The sequence below is a fragment of the Schistocerca nitens genome, chromosome 5, assembly GCF_023898315.1.
Source record: "Schistocerca nitens isolate TAMUIC-IGC-003100 chromosome 5, iqSchNite1.1, whole genome shotgun sequence".
NCBI classification, from domain to species: Eukaryota; Metazoa; Arthropoda; class Insecta; order Orthoptera; family Acrididae; genus Schistocerca; species Schistocerca nitens.
Window position 1 is genome coordinate 86,082,599 of NC_064618.1, and position 24,630 is coordinate 86,107,228.

The following is a 24,630-nucleotide window of genomic DNA, read 5'->3' on the forward strand; positions in this document are numbered from 1 at the left end:
TCTGGACGTATGATATCATCACGTTTCAGGAACTCGTCTACCAATAACTGTGTGACATCCAACATTTCATCCCTCGGACAGTGCACAGAATGAGACACCTCATTTGCCAAGTTACACAACGCCTTTATGCGAAGAGAATGTATCTGAGGGCAGCCAATCATATAGAACTGTCATGGAGATGACAACATGCAGTCCAGTGGAAGGTGCGTGACCTAAACTCATTCACCATGTAAGTTAGCTAATTCATCATATAAAAACCAGGTCAAACAACACAATGCCTTTGTATGATGGGAATATATGTGATGGACAGTCAAGCATACAGAACCGTATCTTGCAGCTGACTATACAGTTCAGTGGAAGGTGTCACGTAGACTCTTTTGGGAGGTCTCCAGCAGAGTCATGTAAGGAATACAACCATCCTGACACAATGTTCCAGCACACTATTTACCTGGAATAATCTCTATTTTTGTGAAAAGACACTAGAGACTCTGGGATGATAGGTGCTTCCATTGTGACGACTGGAACTTTATTTCTGGGTTGCACGTATAAACACAGGACTTATCACCCGTGATCATTGTGTTAAGAAAGTTGTGATTACTGTTCATAACATCCAGCATGTCACATGCAAAAATAAATAAATAAATAAATAAAAAAAGTACAGGTCCACAGCTATATGAAAGTCATGCTGACCATCTTTTTTTTACTGCAATAGCATGGGCTATCATGGGTATGCCCCAGAAGATACTAATGCCAATAAGGAGCATTACTGAGAGGTTCTGCGTCACTTCTATGAAGCAGTGAGACATAAACAGGAGGATTTACAAGCAGCAGGCAGTTGGCACCTTCATTTAGATAATGCACCTGCTCATCATTCTCAATTAGTTCAGAGTTTTCTGACAAAACACAACACAGCTATGGTTTTTCAGCCTCCATATTCCCCTGACCTTGCACCGAGAGACTTCTGCCTTTTCCCTAAACTGAAAAAGGCTCTGAAAGGAACCAGATTTCAGACTAGGGAAGACATTGCGCAGAATTCGACAGAGCAGCTGCAGGCTATACCAAAAGAGGTTTTCCAGTGTGCTTCCTCCTGCAGTGGCAGCAGCATTGGCAGAGAAGTGTAGAAGCTGCAGGGGACTGCTCCGAGGGTGACTAGTGTCAAACAAATAAGCATTGATTTTATAAATAAAAGTCAGATACTCTTTGAACAGCCTTCGTGTAACTTGATTCGTTTCACACCTGCTGAGCACTCTATTTTATGACTGGAGTCATGGAGCACAGTGTGTGGATGAGTGAATCTTTACAATTATTGAGTACAACTTTCTCCCTGTTTGTAAAATCATTTACTGGTTTTATGGTTTAGAGCCGGTTATTTTGTTTTCATTCTGAATGTAGCTTGTCTGTGTTCCATTTAACTAAGCATCATATCTAATGATCACACTGTTGCATACCCTAATACAAACAACTGACTAGCTCTGTGAAAACAGACACAAGAAGTTAAAAACAAAGGATGAAAAATGACACAAAACAAAAAACTAAACATCTGTAGGGATAAAGATTTCAAGAAAAAGTGGTAAGACTAGATAGATTTGGAGGTATAAACAAGAGTGAAATGTTCTAAAAAAAGAAAGAAATAGGAGAAATAAATACGTTGAAACAATATGTGAATTATAAACCAACAAGTGAGAAGAAACTGAAATTAGAGCGCAGCTCCAAAGAAATTGGTTAGCTTGGGATATAAAGGGGTAAAACTACAGAGTCATCAGTCCATTATTCTCAAGCAAACAACTCTCAAGGTAAAAGAAATTACCAAAAGGAGTTCGGTAAAGTAAAAGAGTGTAAAACTAACAGGGAACCGCACCAAAAGAGAGAATGAAAGAAGCGAACTAACAGGGAAAACTTCCAATAAAAGGAAAAGTAGAAGAAGCTATTAAAATACAGCAGACGGCCTGGACTGGCTGATCACAAGAATAAAAAAAGGATGAGTCAGCCACTCTGCAACACACTAAAATCACAAGCCTAAAAGACAAAGTGAGATGAACACACATGCGGAAAAAAAAAACACCAAGGCAAACAAAATGCAAAGAAAGAGTGACAAAGAAGTAAAGTGGAGGGAGGGTTGAGGCCTGGGACAGAAGGCCAGACACCCAACCTTAAGTTGTATGGTAAAACCCTCCTTCATGAATAAAACGTGAAACTAGATCAGCTGTTGAGGCATTGTTACCTAACACAGTAGCTAGGGTGCTGGGCAGGCTAAAATTCCACTGCAGAGCTGCTAAAATTGGGCAGTCCAACAAGACGAGGACAACAGTCACGTGGCAGCCACAGCGACACCAAGGTGGTCCTTGTGACAGAGGATGTGACCATGTATTAGCCAAGTATGGCCGATGCAGAGCCAGTGAAGGACAACAGATTCCCTGTGAGTGGCTCATGTGGATGACCACCACACATTTGTTGTCTCCTGAATAACACAGAGTTTATGTGGTGTACTGAGGGTGCACCATTCAGTATCTCTGATTGCAAAAACTGAGATCAGTCACTGGCAGGCCGATCTCCAGAGTTGGTTTGCTGGTAGACTGTTTGGCCAGGCTCTCAGCAAGTTCATTGCTCAGTATCCTGACATGTCTTGGGGTCCAAATGAAAGTCACTGAATGTCCACTGTTGCCGAAGGTATAGACAGACTCCTAGATAGTCAATACCAGACGATGTTGAGGAAAGCACTGGTCGAGAGCTTGTAGGCTGCTTAATGAGTCGCTACAGATGGAGGACTCACCGGCACAGGAGTGGATATGCTGAACAGTGCGATAGATGCCTACCACCTCTGCAATGAAAACACTGCAGCCATCTGACAAGGAGCATTGTTCAGTATGTCCAACATGAACGTAAGCATGAACAAAGCCATCAAGCATTGATCCATGGTGTAGACTATTTCTGAGCCCTGTAACTCACTTAGAAGAAACAAAAATTGGCAGTGGGCGTCCTCAGGTGGAACTGAGCCTTCTGGACCTCACAATAGGTTCAGCTGAAGCTGTGGCCGAGGTATGGGCCATGGAGGTGTATGTAAGTGGAACTGCAGGAAAAGTGGTAGTGGGAAAGTGGCGAATTCACTAAGAAGCACCCGGCCATGGACAGTGAGGGGATTCCTAGTTCTGGCCTGCTGCTGCAGGAGATGGATCGCCATGTTAGGGTGATTTGTATGGTGAGGCGAACTATGAATGTGGGCGGTATAATTTGCAAGCAGTAGTTGCCACTGGAGCTGCAATGGAGGAACGCCAGCTTCCACGAGGAGGCTGTTCACTGGGCTCATTTGGAAAGCTCTCGTTGCAAGCTGAACTCCATAGTCATGGACAGGGTCCAGCAGACGCAGTGCAGAAGGCGATGCTGAACCATACACGAGGAGCCCATAGTCAACACGGAACTGCAGCAGCTGCAGCAGTGTAGAACAATCAGCACCTCAGTCGGTGTGGCTCAGACATCAAATAATATTAAGATGCTGCCAGCACTTTTCCTTAAGCTGACGACAATGGGGAAGCAAAGTTAAGTGGGCATCCAAGACCTGTCCCATAAAGCAGTAAGTCTCCATTACATGTAGTAGTTGGTCATCAAGGTAAAGACAGGTGGATAGACAGTAGGATGATCATGACGACAGAAGGGCATGTCGCAAGACTTGACGATCGAAAATTTAAAGCCGTGAGTAAGGGCCCATGACTGCGCCTTCTGTATAGCTCCCTGCAGCTGGTGTCCAGCCACAACAATAGAAGAGGAGCAGAAGGAAATACAAAAACCATAAGCATAGAGGAGGGGAGATACTGACGACCCTACTGCCAGTGCGATACCATTGACAGCAATTAAAAAGAGAGGGACACTCAGGGCTGAGCCCCGCGGGACCCCATTCTCTTGTATATATGGCGTACTGTGAGAAGCACAGACGTGAACTCTGGAAGTGTGCAGTGACAAATAGTTCTGTATAAAAAATCAGGAGTGGGTCCCGGAGACCCCACTCATGCAGAGTATTGTGAACATGGTGTCACTAAGCGGTATTGTAGGCCTTCGCCAGGTAAAAAAGACTGTAATAAGGTGGTGTCATTGGGAAAAGACCGATCGAATGGCAGACTCGAAATGGGCCAAGTTGTTGATAGTGGAGTGCCCTTGGTGAAAACCCCTGGGACAGAGCCAGAAGGCCCCAAGGTTCAAGGAGCCAACACAATCATCGGCTCATCATACATTCAAGCAGCTTGCACAGAACACTGGTGAGGCTGATAGGACGATAGCTATCAACAAACAAAAAATATTTTGGAGATACCTATCAGCTAACATACACTGTATATTTATATTTTCCACAATTTGTTAAATGAATACTGTCAGAGTGTACGAAACAGTTAGCGCCCGCCTCCATCCCCAATACATGATGCAATAACAAAGAATGATAGTAGGTAAAGCAATTGATAAGCTTACCAATGCCAAAATGAGGATGATTATGGAATTAGTAACTGTATCATAAGGAGTACAGCAGACAAAATTAAAATGCCACTAGTTTATCTAGTCAACAGCGATGCGGCAAAAGTTATTTTTCCTAATGCTCTTAAAATCAGCCACACTTTTAATGTTTAATAACGCAGAATGACACCACCTAATAACTAAACACCAACCTCAATCATTCCAACTGTTTCAAAAATAATAGAAAACTATATACACAAACAAATAAAAGGTATTTTGAAAATAACTGATTACTGCACCCAATACAGTCTGGCTTCAGACCAGATGTATCAATAGTAAAAGCAACAAGAAGTCTATCAGATATCTGAAAAGGTACAAACTACTCTGAGCTATATTTACAGACATGAGCAAACCATTCGACACTGTGATGCACGGGACTACGATTATAAATGGCATTTGAAATATTACATCAAGTCTCATTAGAACCTATGTATCAGACAGGCCACAGGAAGTATATGAAAATAATCAAATGACGCAACTGTTGAAAATAAAATTTAGAGTTCTACAGGGACAGTTCTTCATTGTTTGTGTAAATGATTTCTCAAGTCTTATACCATGTGACAATGTACTCTATGCCCATTATAAATGTGAAAATTTAGAAAGTGCTCAAAATTAATGCTAAGAAATGTTTTATATGGCTAATTATTTGTGTCCAGCCAACCAACTGTTGATTAACAAAACAAAAACTGAAAAAAATTTATTTCACTTTCAGAGCAATGGTGAAATTACTTGGACTTAGGATTGATAAAAGATTGTAAAGAACTAAGTAAGCAGTAAACTAGCAAGAGCACTAGATTTGCTACAGAAATGAAAGCAAAATAACAAAATTACTCATCTAAAAACAAAAGAAGAAAAGGAAAACAGGAGAATATTACACAGTGTAAAATGTCAATAAACTTCAATGTATAATCAATATACTTAATACATTTCATATTATGTCCAGTGGATTACTATTAAACTCTGTACAGAAATTTTGGATACAACACTTGTAACTTCTGTTCAACAGCATATGTGCAAGAGAGAAAAGAAAATGTTTAGATAACATTTTTGATCTACCTACAAATGTATTTATTATCTGTCAGTATTTTATTTCCAACCAGTGAAAGATAGTTGCATCTTACACGAAAGAAAAAAAAAGTAAAAGACGAAATGCTAAGATTTAGCCTGTCTATAAAAATATTACTGTAATAGTAATATACAATCAGAGATAGGTAGTAGAATAATTCTAAATGCTAGAGAAAAAAATTGGGATGGTAATTGAAGTTAATGATAAGAACTGCAAACTTTTAATATTTGTGCAAAAATAATAAAAAAATATTTACATTTTTCATTTCAGATGCAGCACCACAAAAAGTAGAATCAAGAATTGTGAATGGAACAGAAGTTATGGAGGGACAGTATCCCTTTGTGGTAAATATTAATTTCAGTCTCTCTTAAGAATTTACTGACCTTTCCTTGGGTATGATTAACAACTTATGTTTAAAGTAATTAGATAAATCAGTAGGAATCTTGTGACCTTTGGTTAGATGGTAATGCAAACAAGCAGGTGTTATTTTTAACAATTTGTAATTGTTATCAAAATTTAAATTATCAGGTTAAATATATTTTTAGGCTTCTTGGAAAACATCATGTGTTTCATGCCTGAACATCATCTTTTGAGATGTCATCATGAGAGCAGAAACACCTATGGTAAAATTTTTTGGAATATTGTTCCAGGAAACGATGACTTAATGACATTATAATTATTTAGTAAACACAGTCGTGGTTGTGTATAAGTTGTTAATTTTTATTTGTGGATGACTGGTTTCAAACTAGGTAATACAGAGATCATCATCAGATCTATATTCTGTGAAGATAAATAAAACATATCACTTTAGTTACAATCACAGTGTACATTAATATCATTAATATAACAAAAAGATGCAGAATAATATACCACTGGTGGCAGTAGGAATCCCTGACATGGAGCAGGCCCATCTTAGATGGTGTTGAGAACACTGATGAATATGGCTCAGCTACTGGCAGCCGAGCCATATTCAGCAGAGTTCTCAATGCCAACTAGGATGGGCCTGCTCCATGTCATGGATTCCTACTGCCACCAAGGGCATATCATGCTGAAGCTTTTTGCTACATTATTTATATTAATGTTCATTTTGATTGTAACTAAAGTGATATGCTTTATTCTCCTTCACAGAATATAGATCTGATGATTGCTGTAGTAGACCAAACCAGCCCATAAATAAAATGTAACAACTTATAAATAACCAAGACTGTGTTCAATAAATATATATGGTAAAATATAGTATTCTGTGTACTTTTGTCAACAGAGAACTCCACATAAAAAACTTTGCCAGTGTTTGAATGGATGGTTGGAGTGCCAGGTACTGGCACTGTCATGATAAACTTACCTGTTACAAAAAGTAATTTTACGATGTTGCCATCTGCATGTTGAGGGTCCTCAAGACAGACAGAAGTTTATTTTATTACCATATTGACAAACACAAGTAACAGAACATTGTCTTATTCTAGCTGTCAGAACTATTAGTGGTTTCCTTGGGGAAGAAAGGAGGATAGAGCTCCCTTCATGTTGTTTTGGAACTGACACGGTTCCTCAGAGCGACAGTAAGTTCTGCTGTGACTCATGCAGCTGTCATTCTCTTATTTTTCGTCACAATCCTCTTCAATGATACTCTGTCACTATCATTCAACACAGTTCCACATTGTGAATTGGTGGATGATGTTTTTCATTTGTTCAGTATGTAGGATAAATCTTCAATACAGTGTCTCTTGAAACACCAAACACTTCAGCTTCCTTTGTTCAAGAAGCACCCACCATTCAAACACCAATGATTTCTTCATGTTTAAATTCATTTACTTCTGACATAATGCACTCTCAAATACACAAAAGTCTTGACATACACTTGCAATGTATTGAGGACATTGCAAAGGTGCAATTTGTGGTCAAATACAACAATGCAATCTGCAACTTCCATTTATGTTCAAAACCCATAACCAATCTATTTTACACTGGCTATGGGACAAAGGTTTGCCAGAACTTAGTGTTAACAGTATGGATTTTTTTGCTGGAATGAAATTTACTATTAAACGTGAATACGGATCTAATTTTTCTCAGTTGATCCCACAGAAATTTCAAATTATATGGGTGTTTAACTGTCTCAGAAACAAGGCTGAATTGTCCCTTACTCTGTTATACATAAACATTCAACACAATTATTTCCCATTTAATATATGTACTGTTCTCCAACGTACCAATAGCATTTCATTTTATTTAGATGTACTTTCTGGCTATGAGTGGCTCAAAATTATTGCCATTCTTTCTTACATGTTAATACTAAACACATGCTGTCAAATTCTTCACTGACCACTGTTCATCTATGTTGATCACCCATTTTACTGTCCATCTAGGTTCCATTCATTTTTAAAATTGTGACCAGTTTAGAGTCCACATGTTCCATATTCAGATCTGAATCTATCAATTACAAAACTAACTTTTCCAGTTCATCAACAAATTTATATGTTACATTACAGAACAATACATATATTACACTGTTCTGTGATATAGCATGTACATTTTCCAATAAATTCGACATGTTACTCTTGTAACTGATATACTCAGACTTGAAAATAATTCATGTGAAACCAAAACAAGTCACAATTTTTAAAATGAATTTGATCTAGATGGGTGATAAAATTAGGTGTATACCAATTATTTGTGGGTTTTCTTTGAAAAATACAATATATCATTTGTTACTAACATTGCAATGTCTCATTCCTGACAGCTGCATATTATGAGACAGTTTCAGGTTCTAAAATATTACAAAAGTTGTATGTGCTCGACTATAATTTTCTGAAAGCATAACCATAATGATATTTTAATGAAGTCTAAATACTCATATGTAAGCAAAAGTAATGACGATGACCTTGTAAGACAAAAGCCAGGAAATAGAAATAAACTAGCACTGTAGAAAATACACAATATCATCCTTTTAATTTAATAATTGGATACTTAATTGTAGAAAGGTGCTAAGTGCCAAAATCATGAGAAATGTGGTAAGAGGTTTGAAAGATACAAGGTACCGAGGAGGATTACATATGTAAAAGTGCTATGTCCACCGAGAATTCCAAGTGGTTACATTTGCCACAACTAAATGGCAATGATGCTAATTTGCCAGCTGATTTCATAAGAATGGTGCAATGTGAGATTCAGTTGTGTTTGTTTCACTTTGCTGCATTATCGATTGATATGCAGCAAGTTATGTTTGTGTCCACACTGATGCACTCCGAGATGTTTTATCGCTGCCAGTTATCTTGTTACAACATGGCAGTATCTGTAGGTGACACCCTTCAGTCTTCCATGTGTATGTAGGATGGGCGTATAGCTGGCAGGGGTGGAAATGAAATCATGTCATGCATTCTGAAAGTGTTATACACTGGGATAACAATGAAGAAAAACCTTATTGTTTGGAGTGACAACTGTGCTGCACAAAACAAGAATTGAATGATGGTATTTCTTTTTCATTTTCTGGTGGAAAATGGGTTGTTCACACTAAGAGAACAACAGTTTCTTGTTAGTGGATACAGCTTCCTATCCTGTTACTCTTGAGTTTGCCTTGACAGAGAGAAGGAAGTTGGTGACGAAGGCATTCTACCCAGTGACCTATGCAAAATTATCAAGGAAGCAAAAGTTGATAGACAAGATACTCTCTATAAAAAAAACTGAACATTTCAAAAGCTGTCAGCATCACATATGATTCAACAGATGTAACACATGTAGCAATAAGAGAATGTTACACCGACATGGAAAGGATCCGTAAGGTGAATGTGCTCAAAAGAATGAAACATGCAAGAAACATTCAATGTGCTACCTTTGAATCTATTTCCTCAACCCATTCAATTACAGATGAAAAGAAGAAAGCTTTAAAGGCTATGATACCTTACCTGGAAAAGAATGAGCATATAAAATATTATATGCAGATCTGTGGAGAGTGACTAAGAACATAACACCTAGAATAATTTGATGGTGCTTAACAACTTTCATAAATGTTTCTGTTTGAATTGCCTTCAGCATCAAACAATTTCAACTGTGGCACAAAACCCCCACTAATAAATGATAAGATACTCCCATTTGTAACATGGAAAAGTTTGAGTAAATAATTAAAACACTGCAGTACAGACAGTTAGTTTGTAATTTCTTCAGTTCATGAATTTGGTACTTTGCACCTTTCTACAATTAAGTATCCAATTATGAAGTTGTATCAAGAAGCAACAGAAGAATCCATTATTATAATTATAATTAATCTATAATCCTTTCCACCAGCCAGTACTCCTTATTTTTTGCATACATTTAAGTACAAGCGCTACACTCTTAAATTATTATCATTTAATTATTACATTTCTGAAGTGACCTTAGTGGTAAAGCTGCATGTAATAGCTGAGTAATAGGTGATGATTCCCTGATTGCAATTAAGTACACTTTTATTTAAAGTACAGAGTTCATAATAAAGAAGGGTTCTAGATAACAACAGAAAAATTGTACATGATCACCTAACAAAAACTGAAACAAAGTCTGCAGTGGTAGTACCAGTCCCATTGTGAAGTCTCATCCCAGGTGGCTATTGGAGCCACATCCGTGATGCAGTGTGGTGTGTTGCAAAGCAGTGAACTGTGGTGCACTGCATTACAATGTCATGGCACAGAGACTGCAGTGATGTAGATGTGAGCGTCATCCAGTATGGTCTTGGCAAAGCTCCAAATGAGCACCTGCTATGTGCGGCCAGCACCTGGCCTGGAGCTGAGCAAGTGAATGAATGCTGCCTGCTGAAGGTAAAGACACAAAATAAATATCCAGCAGGTGGAAGGGTATCTGCAGGAGTCTGACATGCACTTGAACTGCAGATGGGAACTGGTCCCTTGATAAGCAAGCTCCATTGCTGGATAGTGTCCACAACATGTGATGCCCTTGTGATATTTGTAAATAGTCTCCGGAGGAGAAATTCCTGTGAGTCAAGTATAGGCAAACCCACAGGTTGAAGATGTGGTGGAAGCGTAATGTAGTCAGCATACGACCAACACACAGTATCCCTTCCAACTTAAGGAGGAGAGGTTGAAGCCATCTCAATGAAGGTCGCAGATCCTGCATTTTTTTTCCTGTGAGGGGAGAAGGAAAAGCTGGCGAGGAACAGCAGTGCCGATGACTGTCAACAGGAACAATGCTTTACTGGGTGACGAGAGGTCCAAGAAAACGGTGAGCTTCAGATAGCTGCAATCCAATCCCAGGAACGTGGGACTTAGGGTTGTGAAATGGCGGCTGCCAAGAGTGTGGATGAACCAGGAAGTGCTGTGGAGAGAAAATGCAGGAGAGATAGCCATGGCACAGAATGCAAACTGGAACAGCACCCACCAAGGTAGACCCACCAGGTGGTGCTATGCTGCAAAGTGTGAAGACACCAGCTGCTGAAGGGGTGGCAGCAATGGAGGGTTACTGGGAGGCTGGGCTAGACCAATCCGGGTGCTGGAAGAGCGATGGAACCGATGACAGACATGGTGTCTGTGGGTGCTGATGAAACTTTGAGGCAGCAGTCACCAGCTGTGAGAGTATAGGGGAAATGTGGGCATGTTATGAGTGTGGTAGGGTGTGTTAGGAGCATGACAGGACACACTGGTGTGCAGTAGGATACATTGGTCTGTGGTAGGAGCGTGTTGTAGGATGAGGCCCAGTGGGCAGAGAGGCACCATGAAAAGGAAAGGAAAAGAGGTACAAGAAGAGCAGAGATCAAAGTTGTGAAAATTGCTGAATGTGAGGCTTAAGGAGCATAGGAGAAGCTAGCTGCATGGAGAAGAGAGGTGGCAAGAGAGTTGTTGCAGCAATGTGCTTGGGAGCACAGGATATGCTGCCTGTAAGGAGGCCGGGGTCAGCAGGAAAGTCATCGTTACAATGTGTGTTGGAGCAGGGAAGATTTATACCACAGAAGGGTAAGACAAGGATGTGTGTTACCTAGAAGAAGAGGTATGTGGTTCTGCACTGTCTTTGAGAGGAAGAGGGTGAACACAGCTTGAAGCAATGGTGTGAAGCCATGTGAAGTGTCAGGCTTGCTTGTGGGAGGGTAGTGTCAGGTGTGGTTGCAGTGTCACCAGAGGATGACACTGGGACTGCAGACTGCACACTCATCAATGCTTGCACCATGCTGGAAAGTTAGACTGGCCATAGTTGCACCACGGCAGAGGTGAAGGCAAGTAGCATGAAGTGCAGCTAGGAAAGGGCAGTGGCTGAGCAGCAGTGAAGCCATTGTGTTGTGTGGACTTGAGCCTTGTAACTAACTGATGTCTGGGTGACATCAACCTCAGGAGAAGGGCCGATAATGACTGCAATGTGTGCAGCAGTGTCCGATGCGATTGATGGCCGGCGGTGAACCAGATAAGACACAGCACGTACAAACAGTAGCACCATTGTTGCCAGCTTGGAACCAGGCAGTACCACCCTTGAGAGGAGTGCTGGCCATGGTTACAGGAGTGTCGGGGACAGCCGGAGGTGGGCGGTAGCCAGGTGGCAAATGAGAGCAGGAGCTGGTGCTGAAGTCATCAGAATGTTAATTCACAATGACATCTGTGAAGCAATGTCCATAGTGTTGTGTGCCACACTGCGAAGTGAGCGTCTCAGTTGGTCTTGTCGAAGCTCTGAATGATGGGCATCAGGATGCAGGGTGCTCCAGGCCAACAACTGAGTGAGGGATGGAATGCTGCTTGCTGCAGGCTGAGCCATAATTTAAAGATCCAGCAGGTGGAAGGATATGTGTGGGATTTTTATGGGCACGTGACCTACGGACGAAAACTAGTCCCTTGATACCGGCACCACTGTTGCAGATGAGCACACTACTCATGAGCGTGACTTATGCCCTGGTAGCTGCTATTGTGACTGGTTTGTCAACAGATTGATTGTAATCAGTTTAGTGTCCACAACACATGATGCCCTGTGATATTTGTAGATATTCTCTGGAGGAGACTCACCTGCAGGTCAAGAGTAGGTAAATCCACAGGAAAAACACGTGCTGGACATGTAAGATAGTCGGCATATAGGCAATAAACAGCAATTTCATGTTTACATAAAGTCTCATACAACCCAACTGGTAGAGAATAAAAGATTGATGGGGGAAAAATTGATTTTACTTTTCAAACTGCTTTCACCTGTGAAAATCAAAGTGTGTTAGATTTGTCCCACATTCATTCTTACACAAAGGTAACTTTATAGGTGGCTATTATTAAAACAAACACGTCATGCCTAGAATTTTGTCATTCAAGTAAAATGGTCCTATGTAAGAATTTTCTCACAGCGAACATGAAATGACCACATTTCTTATGTTTAGTATTCGGAAACATGTTTCATGGAACACCAACATGTGGGTAAAGTCTTCCTATCTTACAGGTACAGGATCTCTGCAGTAGGGGTGTACATAAACAAATCCTTATCATGAAAGAATTCAGCTTTCTATGTTGCTGGGGTAAATATGCAATCAATATAGACACACTCCAAGATGTGAGCCTGACCATTTCCTGAACAGAACTGAGTCACATTGCAGATGTGCACATGTGAGAGGGCACACCTATCTCAAAATGTTGATTAGCTATGCAATTCTACAGATGCCTCCCCACAAGATTTTACAGCAGGATGGTGCCCCACCCCACTGTCATGGGGATGTTACCATATTTCTTCACAAGACATATCCTGAGCAAAGGACCAGAAGGGGCATTTCTGGGCCCCTTGGTCTCTCAATCTGACTCAGCTGGATTTCAGTGCATGGGGATTTATCAAGGACACTGTAAACAAAAGTTTGAGATCTGGTAGGTTGAGACAACAGATCTATGCCACTGTAGAGGCCATAACACCTGTCATGCCTATAAACATATAGTAAAAAGTTTAGCACTGTTTCAGTATCTATTGAGGTACAAACAGTGCCTCCATGCAGTCTGAAATCCTGTGTACAGTGTTGGGAAAATAAAAGTTATAAACTGTAATAGGTACTGAATAAAAGTTATAAACTGTAATAGGTACTGAAATTTTATACCTCTGGCCTGGACATCCTTTACAACGAATCATATCAAACACTTACGCACATCAATAATACACTGTTGGATACTGTAACTGCAAGATGATAAGACTCCATGTAACAAACATTATATTTGCATGGAGCATACCATTTGCTTTTTTATGCAACTTATTACCATTACACTGCAATTGCACCAAGTTGCTAGGAGTAATGCATCTATATTTTTTATATAAGGAAAGAAATCACATCTGAATGTTGTCTATTTGTGAGGTGATCATCATATGCCCAATTTAAGAAGTAGAAATGTCTACCAGCAAGAGCTGGGATTGATGGCTCCAGGATTAAGGTCAACTTAGATTGTGCTTTATTGTTCTGTGATATTAGTGCTAGTGTTCATCTGGATTCCATTAGTGTCATGTGAAACTGGAATCAATGGCTTTAGGAAAGCCATACTCAACAGCACGCAGGATCCCAATGGCCTCATGTGACCAGTATGAGACATACAACATCATTTTCCAGCACTTTCCTTTTCTTCATAACCCAAACAATTATGTGTAAATCATCTGTTTTTACATCTACAATATTTTTTTCAGTATTACATATCTATTTTTTCTCTACCTTTTAAACTGTACAAACATAAAGAAGCATGCCTATACTTCATTAATATGATTTAAGTCACACTGTAGTATTTAGTGTTCTTACACAGAAATCTGGGTCATCATTCCTGTAACCCAAGAAACAAAAGTTGCTACAGATCTTATGACACAGTACAAAATTGTGCATGTACATGGAAAAAATTTAAGTCAGCATTTTGTGATAGCGGACAACCACACCAAATTTTGATCTAAATTTTCCAGTCAAGGAGTATCATTTGCTGAGTGATTAGTACAAACAAGAAAATGTGCTGGAGATAGCTTTAAGGAAATTGGTTGTTCTTTATTTAATAGTATTTACCAATTTTTTAAAAATTTGTATTACTTGCAGATCTCCCTAAGATATGATGGAAACCATTCCTGTGGTGGTACTGTTCTTAATAAGGAATGGGTCCTTACTGCAGCACACTGCGTGTATCGGTAAGTTGCCAGCTGCTACTATCTACGGAGATATTTACTAAAATATTACATGAATAAAAATCGGACAAGTGCGGGTAAGACTGCACTCTGAGCATCTTGTTAAACTTAATTATGTATATAGATAGTTACTCTATAATTTTGATGAGTGAGTTTGTGAGTGTCAAAATATGCTACATAAATGGCTGTATCTTCTACACAAGGGGATGCAGACCTTAGTATTTGACATAAATTTCAACTTGACACTTCTATTGGTGCCTGAGAAAAAGGGGTCTTAACAGGTACACAGACAGTGATCCTGTAAGGGTTCCATTTTTACCAACTAAGGTACGGAACTCTAAAAACAAAGTGCTCATTCACAATACTTAATTACTCTGATGTTAGATTGTTACTGTTCTAATCCAATATCACATTATGAAATTTATGTAAGTGTCCTTTTTCTGTGGTTGTAAACAGAAATAGATTTTGATAACCAGGAGAAGCATACTGGAAAAACATACATCATCATCTCAAGATACTCACCACAACAATTGCTACTTACCATTTTGTAGAATCAACATTTGTATTCCTCTCTTGCAGAAGTCTGCCATCTGAGCTTAGAACCAGTGAGTGACAGACTCAGATCCAGGGTTCACTTCTGGTCATGGTGGTAAGAGGGGGGGGGGGGCAGTTGGTATTACAGTTTGTTTCTGTATTGTCTTCCCCAAATATAGCTTACCTACAATTTTGACAAAAATAGCAATAAAATCTACATATGTTTTAATATAATAATACCTGCCTCCATAGCTTCTAACACAGCAAACTGGAAGCTCCCCAACTGTTATGCTGCACTCTTGTTAATATTTGAATTTTTTCTTTCCACTTATTATTCATGTTTCATACAATTACCTATCTAATACTCGTATACATGTAATGTATGCATAAATATTTAATGTTAGTAATTGGCTGAGTTACACAATTAATTATCCAGATTATTATTTTGAATGTGCTCATTACTTTAATAAATGTAGTTTTTATGAGAACTCCGATAATTAAAAGCTATGACAGGCTAAAAATAATACTACAGTTTGTCATATGCATAATCTTCTGAACTAACTGACATATCTGGAGAAAGGCAGGCATAGGAAAAATATGTGTCTGTATATGTGTGGATGGATATGTGTGTGTGTGCGAGTGTATACCCGACCTTTTTTCCCCCTAAGGTAAGTCTTTCCGCTCCCGGGATTGGAATGACTCCTTACCCTCTCCCTTAAAACCCACATCCTTTCGTCTTTCCCTCTCCTTCCCTCTTTCCTGATGAGGCAACAGTTTGTTGCGAAAGCTTGAATTTTTTGTGTATGTTTGTGTTTGTTTGTGTGTCTGTCGACCTGCCAGCACTTTCATTTGGTAGGTCACATCATCTTTATTTTTATATATATATATATATATATATATATATACGAGGGCGGTTCAGAAAGTAACCTCCGATTGGTCACAGTGCGGGTTGTGGGGGGAGTAGCGACGCCATCTGTGCGTTCACGCACTCAACAGGTCAGTCGGCATCAAGCCGTGGTCGAGTGAATGTCGTACCTGCGCTAGTTTAGTTTTTGTGGCAGTTTGAAATGTGTGCTGCAATAGAAAACCCCGCCAAATGTGAAGTGCGTGCTGTCATAAGGTTTTTTACAGCCAAAGGATATTCTGCAGCAGCTATTCATCGTGAGCTTTGTGCCGTGTACGGAATAAGAGTTATGAGTGAAGGAGTTGTCCGTGAATGGGTACGTTTATTTAAAAGTGGACGGGAAAACGTTCATGATGAAGAGAGGAGTGGTAGACCATCATTGGTGATTGACGAACTCGTTCAGACAGTTGATGCAAAAGTTCGTGAAAATCGACGTTTCTCAATGTCGGAGTTGTCTACTGGTTTTCCACAGATTTCTAAGACTCTCTTGTACGAGATAGTGACAGCAAGATTGGGTTACCGTAAGTTCTGTGCACGATGGGCGCCCAAAATTCTTACCGACCACCACAAAACTCAAAGAATGGCCTCTGCATTAGACTTTCTGTCATGTTATGAGGACGAAGGAAAACCATTGTTAAACAGAATCGTGACCGGTGACGAAACCTGGATTAAGTACGTGAACCCTGAGACAAAAGAACAATCAAAGATGTGGGCACATTCAAATTCGCCTACCAAACCAAGAAAAGCCTCGCAAGATTTTTCTGCCAGAAAACTGATGGCAACGGTGTTTTGGGATGCCAATGGGGTGTTGTTGGTTGAATTCATGGAACGTGGTACGACCATTAATCAAAACGTGTACTGTGAAACAATAAAAAAGTTATGACGGGCTATACAGAACAAACGCCGTGGTATGCTGACTTCCGGTATCGTTTTTTTGCACGATAACGCCCGTCCTCACTCTGCTCGCAGAACAACGGCCCTTCTTGAGTACTTCAAGTGGGACGTTATCAACCATCCACCTTACAGCCCAGACCTGGCGCCAAGTGATTATCACCTCTTCATGCATTGAAGAAATGGCTCGGGTCACAGCGGTTTGATGACGACGAAGAGCTCAAAGATGCGGTCACAGGCTGGCTCCAGGCACAAGCGGGTGATTTTTATGCAGAAGGAATTTCAAAGCTTGTGAAGAGATACGATAAGTGCCTCAATCGCTATGGAGACTATGTAGAAAAATAGTGCAAAGATGTAGTTGTAAGATGTATATATTAAAATATTTTTATTTAACTTGGTGTATTTTTTTAAATCAACCGGAGGTTACTTTCTGAACGGCCCTCGTATATATATATATATATATATATATATATATATATTCCACTTATTATTCATGTTTCATACAATTACCTACCTAATACTCGTATACATGTAATGTATGCATTATGATGAGGGAAACTTTGAATTTGGTGTGTATGTTTGTGTTCGTTTGTGTGTCTGTCGACCTGCCAGCACTTTCATTTGGTAAGTCACATCATCTTTGTTTTTAGATATATTTTTCCTACGTGGAATGTTTCCCTGTATTATATATATATATATATATATATATATATATATATATATATATATATATATATATATACACACACTCCTGGAAATTGAAATAAGAACACCGTGAATTCATTGTCCCAGGAAGGGGAAACTTTATTGACACATTCCTGGGGTCAGATACATCACATGATCACACTGACAGAACCACAGGCACATAGACACAGGCAACAGAGCATGCACAATGTCGGCACTAGTACAGTGTATATCCACCTTTCGCAGCAATGCAGGCTGCTATTCTCCCATGGAGACGATCGTAGAGATGCTGGATGTAGTCCTGTGGAACGGCTTGCCATGCCATTTCCACCTGGCGCCTCAGTTGGACCAGCGTTCGTGCTGGACGTGCAGACCGCGTGAGACGACGCTTCATCCAGTCCAAAACATGCTCAATGGGGGACAGATCCGGAGATCTTGCTGGCCAGGGTAGTTGACTTACACCATCTAGAGCACGTTGGGTGGCACAGGATACATGCGGACGTGCATTGTCCTGTTGGAACAGCAAGTTCCCTTGCCGGTCTAGGAATGGTAGAACGATGGGTTCGATGACGGTTTGGATGTACTGTGCACTATTCAGTGTCCCCTCGACGATCACCAGTGGTGTACGGCCAGTGTAGGAGATCGCTCCCCACACCATGATGCCGGGTGTTGGCCCTGTGTGCCTCGGTCGTATGCAGTCCTGATTGTGGCGCTCACCTGCACGGCGCCAAACACGCATACGACCATCATTGGCACCAAGGCAGAAGCGACTCTCATCACTGAAGACGACACGTCTCCATTCGTCCCTCCATTCACGCCTGTCGCGACACCACTGGAGGCGGGCTGCAAGATGTTGGGGCGTGAGCGCAAGACGGCCTAACGGTGTGCGGGACCGTAGCCCAGCTACCCCAGGAGCAACAGTGTCCCTAATTTGCTGGGAAGTGGCGGTGCGGTCCCCTACGGCACTGGGTAGGATCCTACGGTCTTGGTGTGCATCCGTGCGTCGCTGTGGTCCGGTCCCAGGTCGACGGGCACGTGCACCTTCCGCCGACCACTGGCGACAACATCGATGTACTGTGGAGACCTCACGCCCCACGTGTTGAGCAATTCGGCGGTACGTCCACCCGGCCTCCCGCATGCCCACTATACGCCCTCGCTCAAAGTCCGTCAACTGCACATACGGTTCACGTCCACGCTGTCGCGGCATGCTACCAGTGTTAAAGACTGCGATGGAGCTCCGTATGCCACGGCAAACTGGCTGACACTGACGGTGGCGGTGCACAAATGCTGCGCAGCTAGCGCCATTCGATGGCCAACACCGCGGTTCCTGGTGTGTCCGCTGTGCCGTGCGTGTGATCATTGCTTGTACAGCCCTCTCGCAGTGTCCGGAGCAAGTATGGTGGGTCTGACACACCGGTGTCAATGTGTTCTTTTTTCCATTTCCAGGAGTGTATATATATAAAAAAAAAAGATGATGTGACTTACCAAATGAAAGTGCTGGCAGGTCGACAGACACACAAACAAACACAAACATACACACAAAATTCAAGCTTTCGCAACAAACTGTTGCCTCATCAGGAAAGAGGGAAGGAGAGGGAAAGACGAAAGGGTGTGGGTTTTAAGGGAGAGGGTAAGGAGTCATTCCAATCCCGGGAGCGGAAAGACTTACCTTAGGGGGAAAAAAGGACGGGTATACACTCGCGCACACACACACATATACAGACACAAGCAGACATATTTAAAGACCTTTACGTTCTGTGGGGGCTTGGTAACCAGCTACAATGGGGCGGCCGGGATGATTCGGTTTTTGAATTTTAGGAAGAAGGTAGAAGGTAGGGGTGCGGGGTGTCGGTGGGGTCAGGAGGTTGATGGAGTCAGGTGAAAGGTTTTGTAGGGGGCCTAAGGTTCTGAGGATTCCTTGAAGCTCCGCCTGGACATCAGGAATGGGATTACCTTGGCAAACTTTGTATGTGGTGTTGTCTGAAAGCTGACGCAGTCCCTCAGCCACATACTCCCGACGATCAAGTACCACGGTCGTGGAACCCTTGTCCGCCGGAAGAATGACGATGGACCGGTCAGCCTTCAGATCACGGATAGCCTGGGCTTCAGCAGTGGTGATATGTATATCACCAGTCTTTGTAAGACTTGCCCCACCCCAAAATCGCCAATTGAGGCTCAGCAATAGCAATGGTAACATCAACATAATTTATTCCTGAAAATATTCTGTGAAGCCGTAGTCAGAATGCCCAACTCCTTAAACATATGTCTACAAGATGTTCATGAATGAGCACCATATATTATTTTTGCTGCATGTTTTTGGGCAGTGAAGATTTACATTTTGAGATTATACAAGTGACTCTAGAAAAAATTTACTTACCAAGCAGCGGCAGGAGAAAACACACATAAAAGTTATGGAAAGCCAGTGGGTCCTCCTCCTGGGAAAAGTGCTGAAAGGAAAGGTATATGACATTTACAAAAATTAATTATTTTCATTGATTTTTTAAAAGATGAGTTCCATATGACACTGAATGAAAATACGCAAAATGTGTCAACATACTGATTTGTCTCTCCCCATGATTTTCAGTAATTCCAAGTGCAAATGTGGATGCATTAAATTGTTTTAGGAGTTCCAAAATGTGCTTTTTCGTTTATATTCTCATCAATATGGGCACTCACACTATTCATTACTTTCTCACCATGTATTACACTTATCACTGACATAATACTCCTAGAACTTAATAAGTTCTGTCATTTTAAAATTGAAGGTGATACCATTGTGGAAAACTAGTCAATCATACTTTTAAGAACTTTGTTTGCCATTACTTTCTTACTGCATGTATGCCTGGACTGATTACAATACTAGTGTCATCTGCAAAAAGAATTAATTGTTCTTCTTGTATACTGTAAAATATAATGTACTTCTTGCAAATAAAGTTCATATTTGTATAGCAAACATGAAAAAACTAAGTGTAATTTTATATGAAACTTAAGCAGTGTATATTTTAATAATGTTGTTCATTTTTTTGTGCCAAGAACATGTGCACTGAGCTTGTTAAGAAATATTACCACTGTATCAAGTCTGCACTTTTTATCAAGTACTGCATTATTTCACTGATATGGTGTTATCACAGTTATGTTGGAAATGAGTGGAGATGTGTATACGATTTGTAAATTTGATAACAGACCTGGTCATTACATAATTTATAGTGCTGATAAACAAGGAGAGAGCTACTTAACTGTAATAACTATGTTGTGTACATCTTTTACAAGATCCTAGAAAACACTTTCCAGTTATAACATCAAGATATCAAACAACAAGACTGGAGGAAATGAAACTGCAAGGAAAAAACAGGCAGTCGATCAGCCCAAGCTGAGGTCATTATTGCAGATGCATGACTTGGAAGTATGCTGGTTTGACTCCTGATGGAAAATTTTCACCACCAGTATTTGGCCAGCAAGGAGAGGAGATGTGGTGGTGTAAAGCTCCTGATAACCAGCCTTTCAACCAACATACTAGATTAAATTTCAAACCTTTCCACAGTACCTCAAGAAGCGATGACATGTAACACCATTTATGGTGATCAGTCTGTTTGATGCGAACATTAACCTTCCTATTGTGAATGGGTCATTTACTAAAATTAACATAAAACCACCTTGGAGAAGATGATAAGAGTAGCAAATATCTTGACTAGGGGAATGATTTTTCATAAATCAGTGCAGATACTGGCATGTGCAGACACCATCAACATAGTAGCAAGAACTCTGGCGGCAATGGAAGAGACATTCACTGTGCTTCAACAGGCCGGTAGGAATATAGGACTAAATATCGATGAGAAAAAAACAAAATACCTAGCTGCTAGGAAAGCACGCAGGGGGAACATGCCAGCTGAAATAATGATGGGTAGTTATACCTTCTAAAAGTTTGATCATTGCAAGTCCTGGGTTCAATTGTAACTAGCCTAAATGATACCTCATAGGGAATAAAACAGAGACTAATTGCAGCCAATAAAGCTTATTTTTCCTTAACAAAGCTTCTATCTTCAAGGCTCCTGATTAGGACCACAAAACTAACCCATTTATAAAACACTGGTAAGACCAGGACTTACATATGCCTCTGAAGCCTGGGCTCAGACAGCAAAGGATGCTGAATCACTGGATGCATTCGAGAGGAGGTTACTCAGGAGAATTGTTGGCCCAATTTGTGAAAAGGGAAAGATGGAGGGGGAGATACAGCCATGAATTGTATGCCATGTACCAGCCCGTTAGAAGAAGTGTGAAGTCATCTAGGCTGAGGGGGACTGGATACGTGGTGCACGTGAATGATACAGAAATACCAAAAAAGATTTTACAAGGGAAGCCAGGTGGACAGAGAGAACATGGCCAACCAAAAACTAGATGGGAGATCAGAGTCATAGAAGACTTTCTCAAGATGGGCAACAGGAGCTGGAAAATGCTAGTAACAGGGCCAAGATAAATGGAACAAGACAGTTGAAGAAGCCAAAACTCATCATGAGTTGTAGAGCCGCAGAAGAAGAAGAAGAAAAAGGAGAAAAATATTTACACTCTAGCAGGACCTTAGGTAATTCTCAAATAGGTAATATTTATGTTGTCCTCAATTTTCATTTCAAAATGTAAAATAATTTGGGAAATGCCCAGCTTTGACACACTTATTGTGTATGGTTTATTTACACCAAGTCAGAAATTTTCATTTGAATCCTAACAAAATTTTACCTGAAATAAATGTGATTGTTGTTGTATGGTCAACAACACTTCAGAGGTATTTCACATTCTTGTTGAACAGGTACAAGTGTAACGACAACATCATTAGTCTGTGTGTGTGTGTGTGTGTGTGTGTGTGTGTGTGTGTGTGTCACATAATGGTACAAAGTTGTCTACAGTTCCTCCAGCAGTCACAAGCAATGTGAGCATAACAATTATATTATATGTAACTGTATTTTATGGGTATACTATTATTATTATTATTGCGCCATGTCATAGTCTAGTGACAAGTGTGGTGGGCTGTCACTATTGTGGTGGTGGGGAGTGCAGTGCTGGGACAGACTTTCACAGAACCCTTTACCTCATCATTGTGCCAATTTTCTACAGAAAAAACCTCTATCATCCGTCACTCCTTCGGGCTTGTATGCAGTATATCTTTACTTTTTACTTATTATCAGTTTTAGGTTTTATTGTATTTCTTTGTAATTTAATTTACTGCCTTGTATTTAATTCTAGTTTAGTTCAGTTTTCTTTATTCTACAGTTTTATTTTAGGACTACAAACATACTCCATCCTGCTCCAGAACGTACGCGGTTTGCTCTTCAACAGATTGACTAAATGAAAGTATCATCATTTTCACTGTTCATAATTGAAGGGATGTTGATAGTGATTTGGAATGAAACCAACAGAGAACTGACATGTGTATCACAAGTCAAAGATGTTCTATTACAAGTCAGAAACTGAAATTTATTTGGGACTTCTCATATTAGCTGGTGTGTACAGATCTGCTGAAGAGTCTCAGAAGAGCTATGGGACAACACAAATGATTGGCCAGTTTTTCATGCAATGACGTCACTTCAGCATTTCCATATGATCTGCAGATTTCCCAGATTTGACAACAAAGAAGATCAACCAGCTAGGCAATGTCACGATAAACTGGCTGCTATCAGGGTTCTCTTTGAAATGTTTCTGGAATAGTTGCCTAAAACATTTGTTCCTTATGAATATCTCACAGTTGATGAGCAACTGGTTCCATTCAAAGGAAGGTGGCTCTTCTGGTGGTATATACCTGCACAACCCAAATTGGCAAGACGGAATAAAATTACGGTTGTTGTCTGACATAAAAACAGCATATGTTCATGCAGCAGAAGAGTATACAGGAAAACTGGAACAATGACCATGAGAAATAAATCAAAGCATGAATGTTATCTGCGGCTTGAAAGTATTGAGAAAACTAGATGGAACATTACAACCGATAATTTCTTTATGGACTACACCCTGGCCAAAGAACTTCTCAAGAAAATTCTAACATTAGTAGGAACTCTCGGAAAGAACAAAGCTGAAATTCCAAAGGCAATGCAGCCAAACAATAGCAGACCAGTACTTACAACTGCCTTTGTGTTCCAGAGGGACATAACATGTTGGTTTTGGAAGTGGGGGTGGGGGCAGTTATATTACTCTATAATGCTCCGTGACTGTAGCTTGTTTTCAGAAGAGCATAAAAAGCCTGAAGTAATAGAAGGTGGGCAGAATGGACTCCCTAGTTTCATACAATCACTGAAGAGCACGCAGATGCAGTAGCCAAGTGGGAGTAAGGGCATTAGGTGGGGGAAACAATACTATTTTCAGTAGTCACCATGCCGAGGTCTGGTAAGCATCAAGGCTTTGTCATAGAAACGTCGTTTAAAAACAATGATAGTGTGGTGGTGACATAGAGGGCTTTTCATAGCAATTTGGTTTGAACTGTCATTACAGGATTCCTGATGCTAAAACCATTAGGAAATGGATTACTAGAATTACGGTGACAGGATGCACTACCTAGAAAACAATTTGGCCAACCTAAAAGTATGAGGACACTTGAAAACATTGTGACTGTGAGAGCGTCCATTGAACAGTCTCCATTACACTCTGTGCAGGAACATGCTGCTGCTCTTGGAATAACGTCTAGAATGGTAAGGCGTATTTTACACTCTGACCTCCTCCAAGTTGATGGCTGTTCAAGAAGTTAGTCCAGAAGACTGGTTAAAATGTACAGATGCTTGCAATGCAATCTTAGCCTCTGTGAGCCTGACACTATTCTGTGGTCTAGTGATGAAGTGCATTTTCATCTATATGGTTCCAAAAATAAGCAAAATTTTCGTTACTGGGTGACTGAAAACCCCCGTGAAACTCACCAAAGACCACTGCACAGCCCCAAAATGACAGTTTGGTGTGTTGTGTCCTTCGTAGGCATTGTTGGCCCTTACTTTTTTGAATCTTGAGGTGCAGCTGT

General features: G+C 40.6%; 1 protein-coding gene across 1 annotated transcript in view; it reads left to right on the forward strand.

The window, feature by feature from the left end:
* LOC126260243 (chymotrypsin-2-like) overlaps positions 1-24,630 on the forward strand; it is a 168,948-nt gene that overhangs the window by 38,525 nt on the left and 105,793 nt on the right. The window contains exons 2-3 of the mRNA XM_049957556.1: positions 5,831-5,904; positions 14,541-14,629. Coding sequence (XP_049813513.1) covers positions 5,831-5,904; positions 14,541-14,629 — 163 coding nt within the window. The remainder of the gene's footprint in view (positions 1-5,830; positions 5,905-14,540; positions 14,630-24,630) is intronic.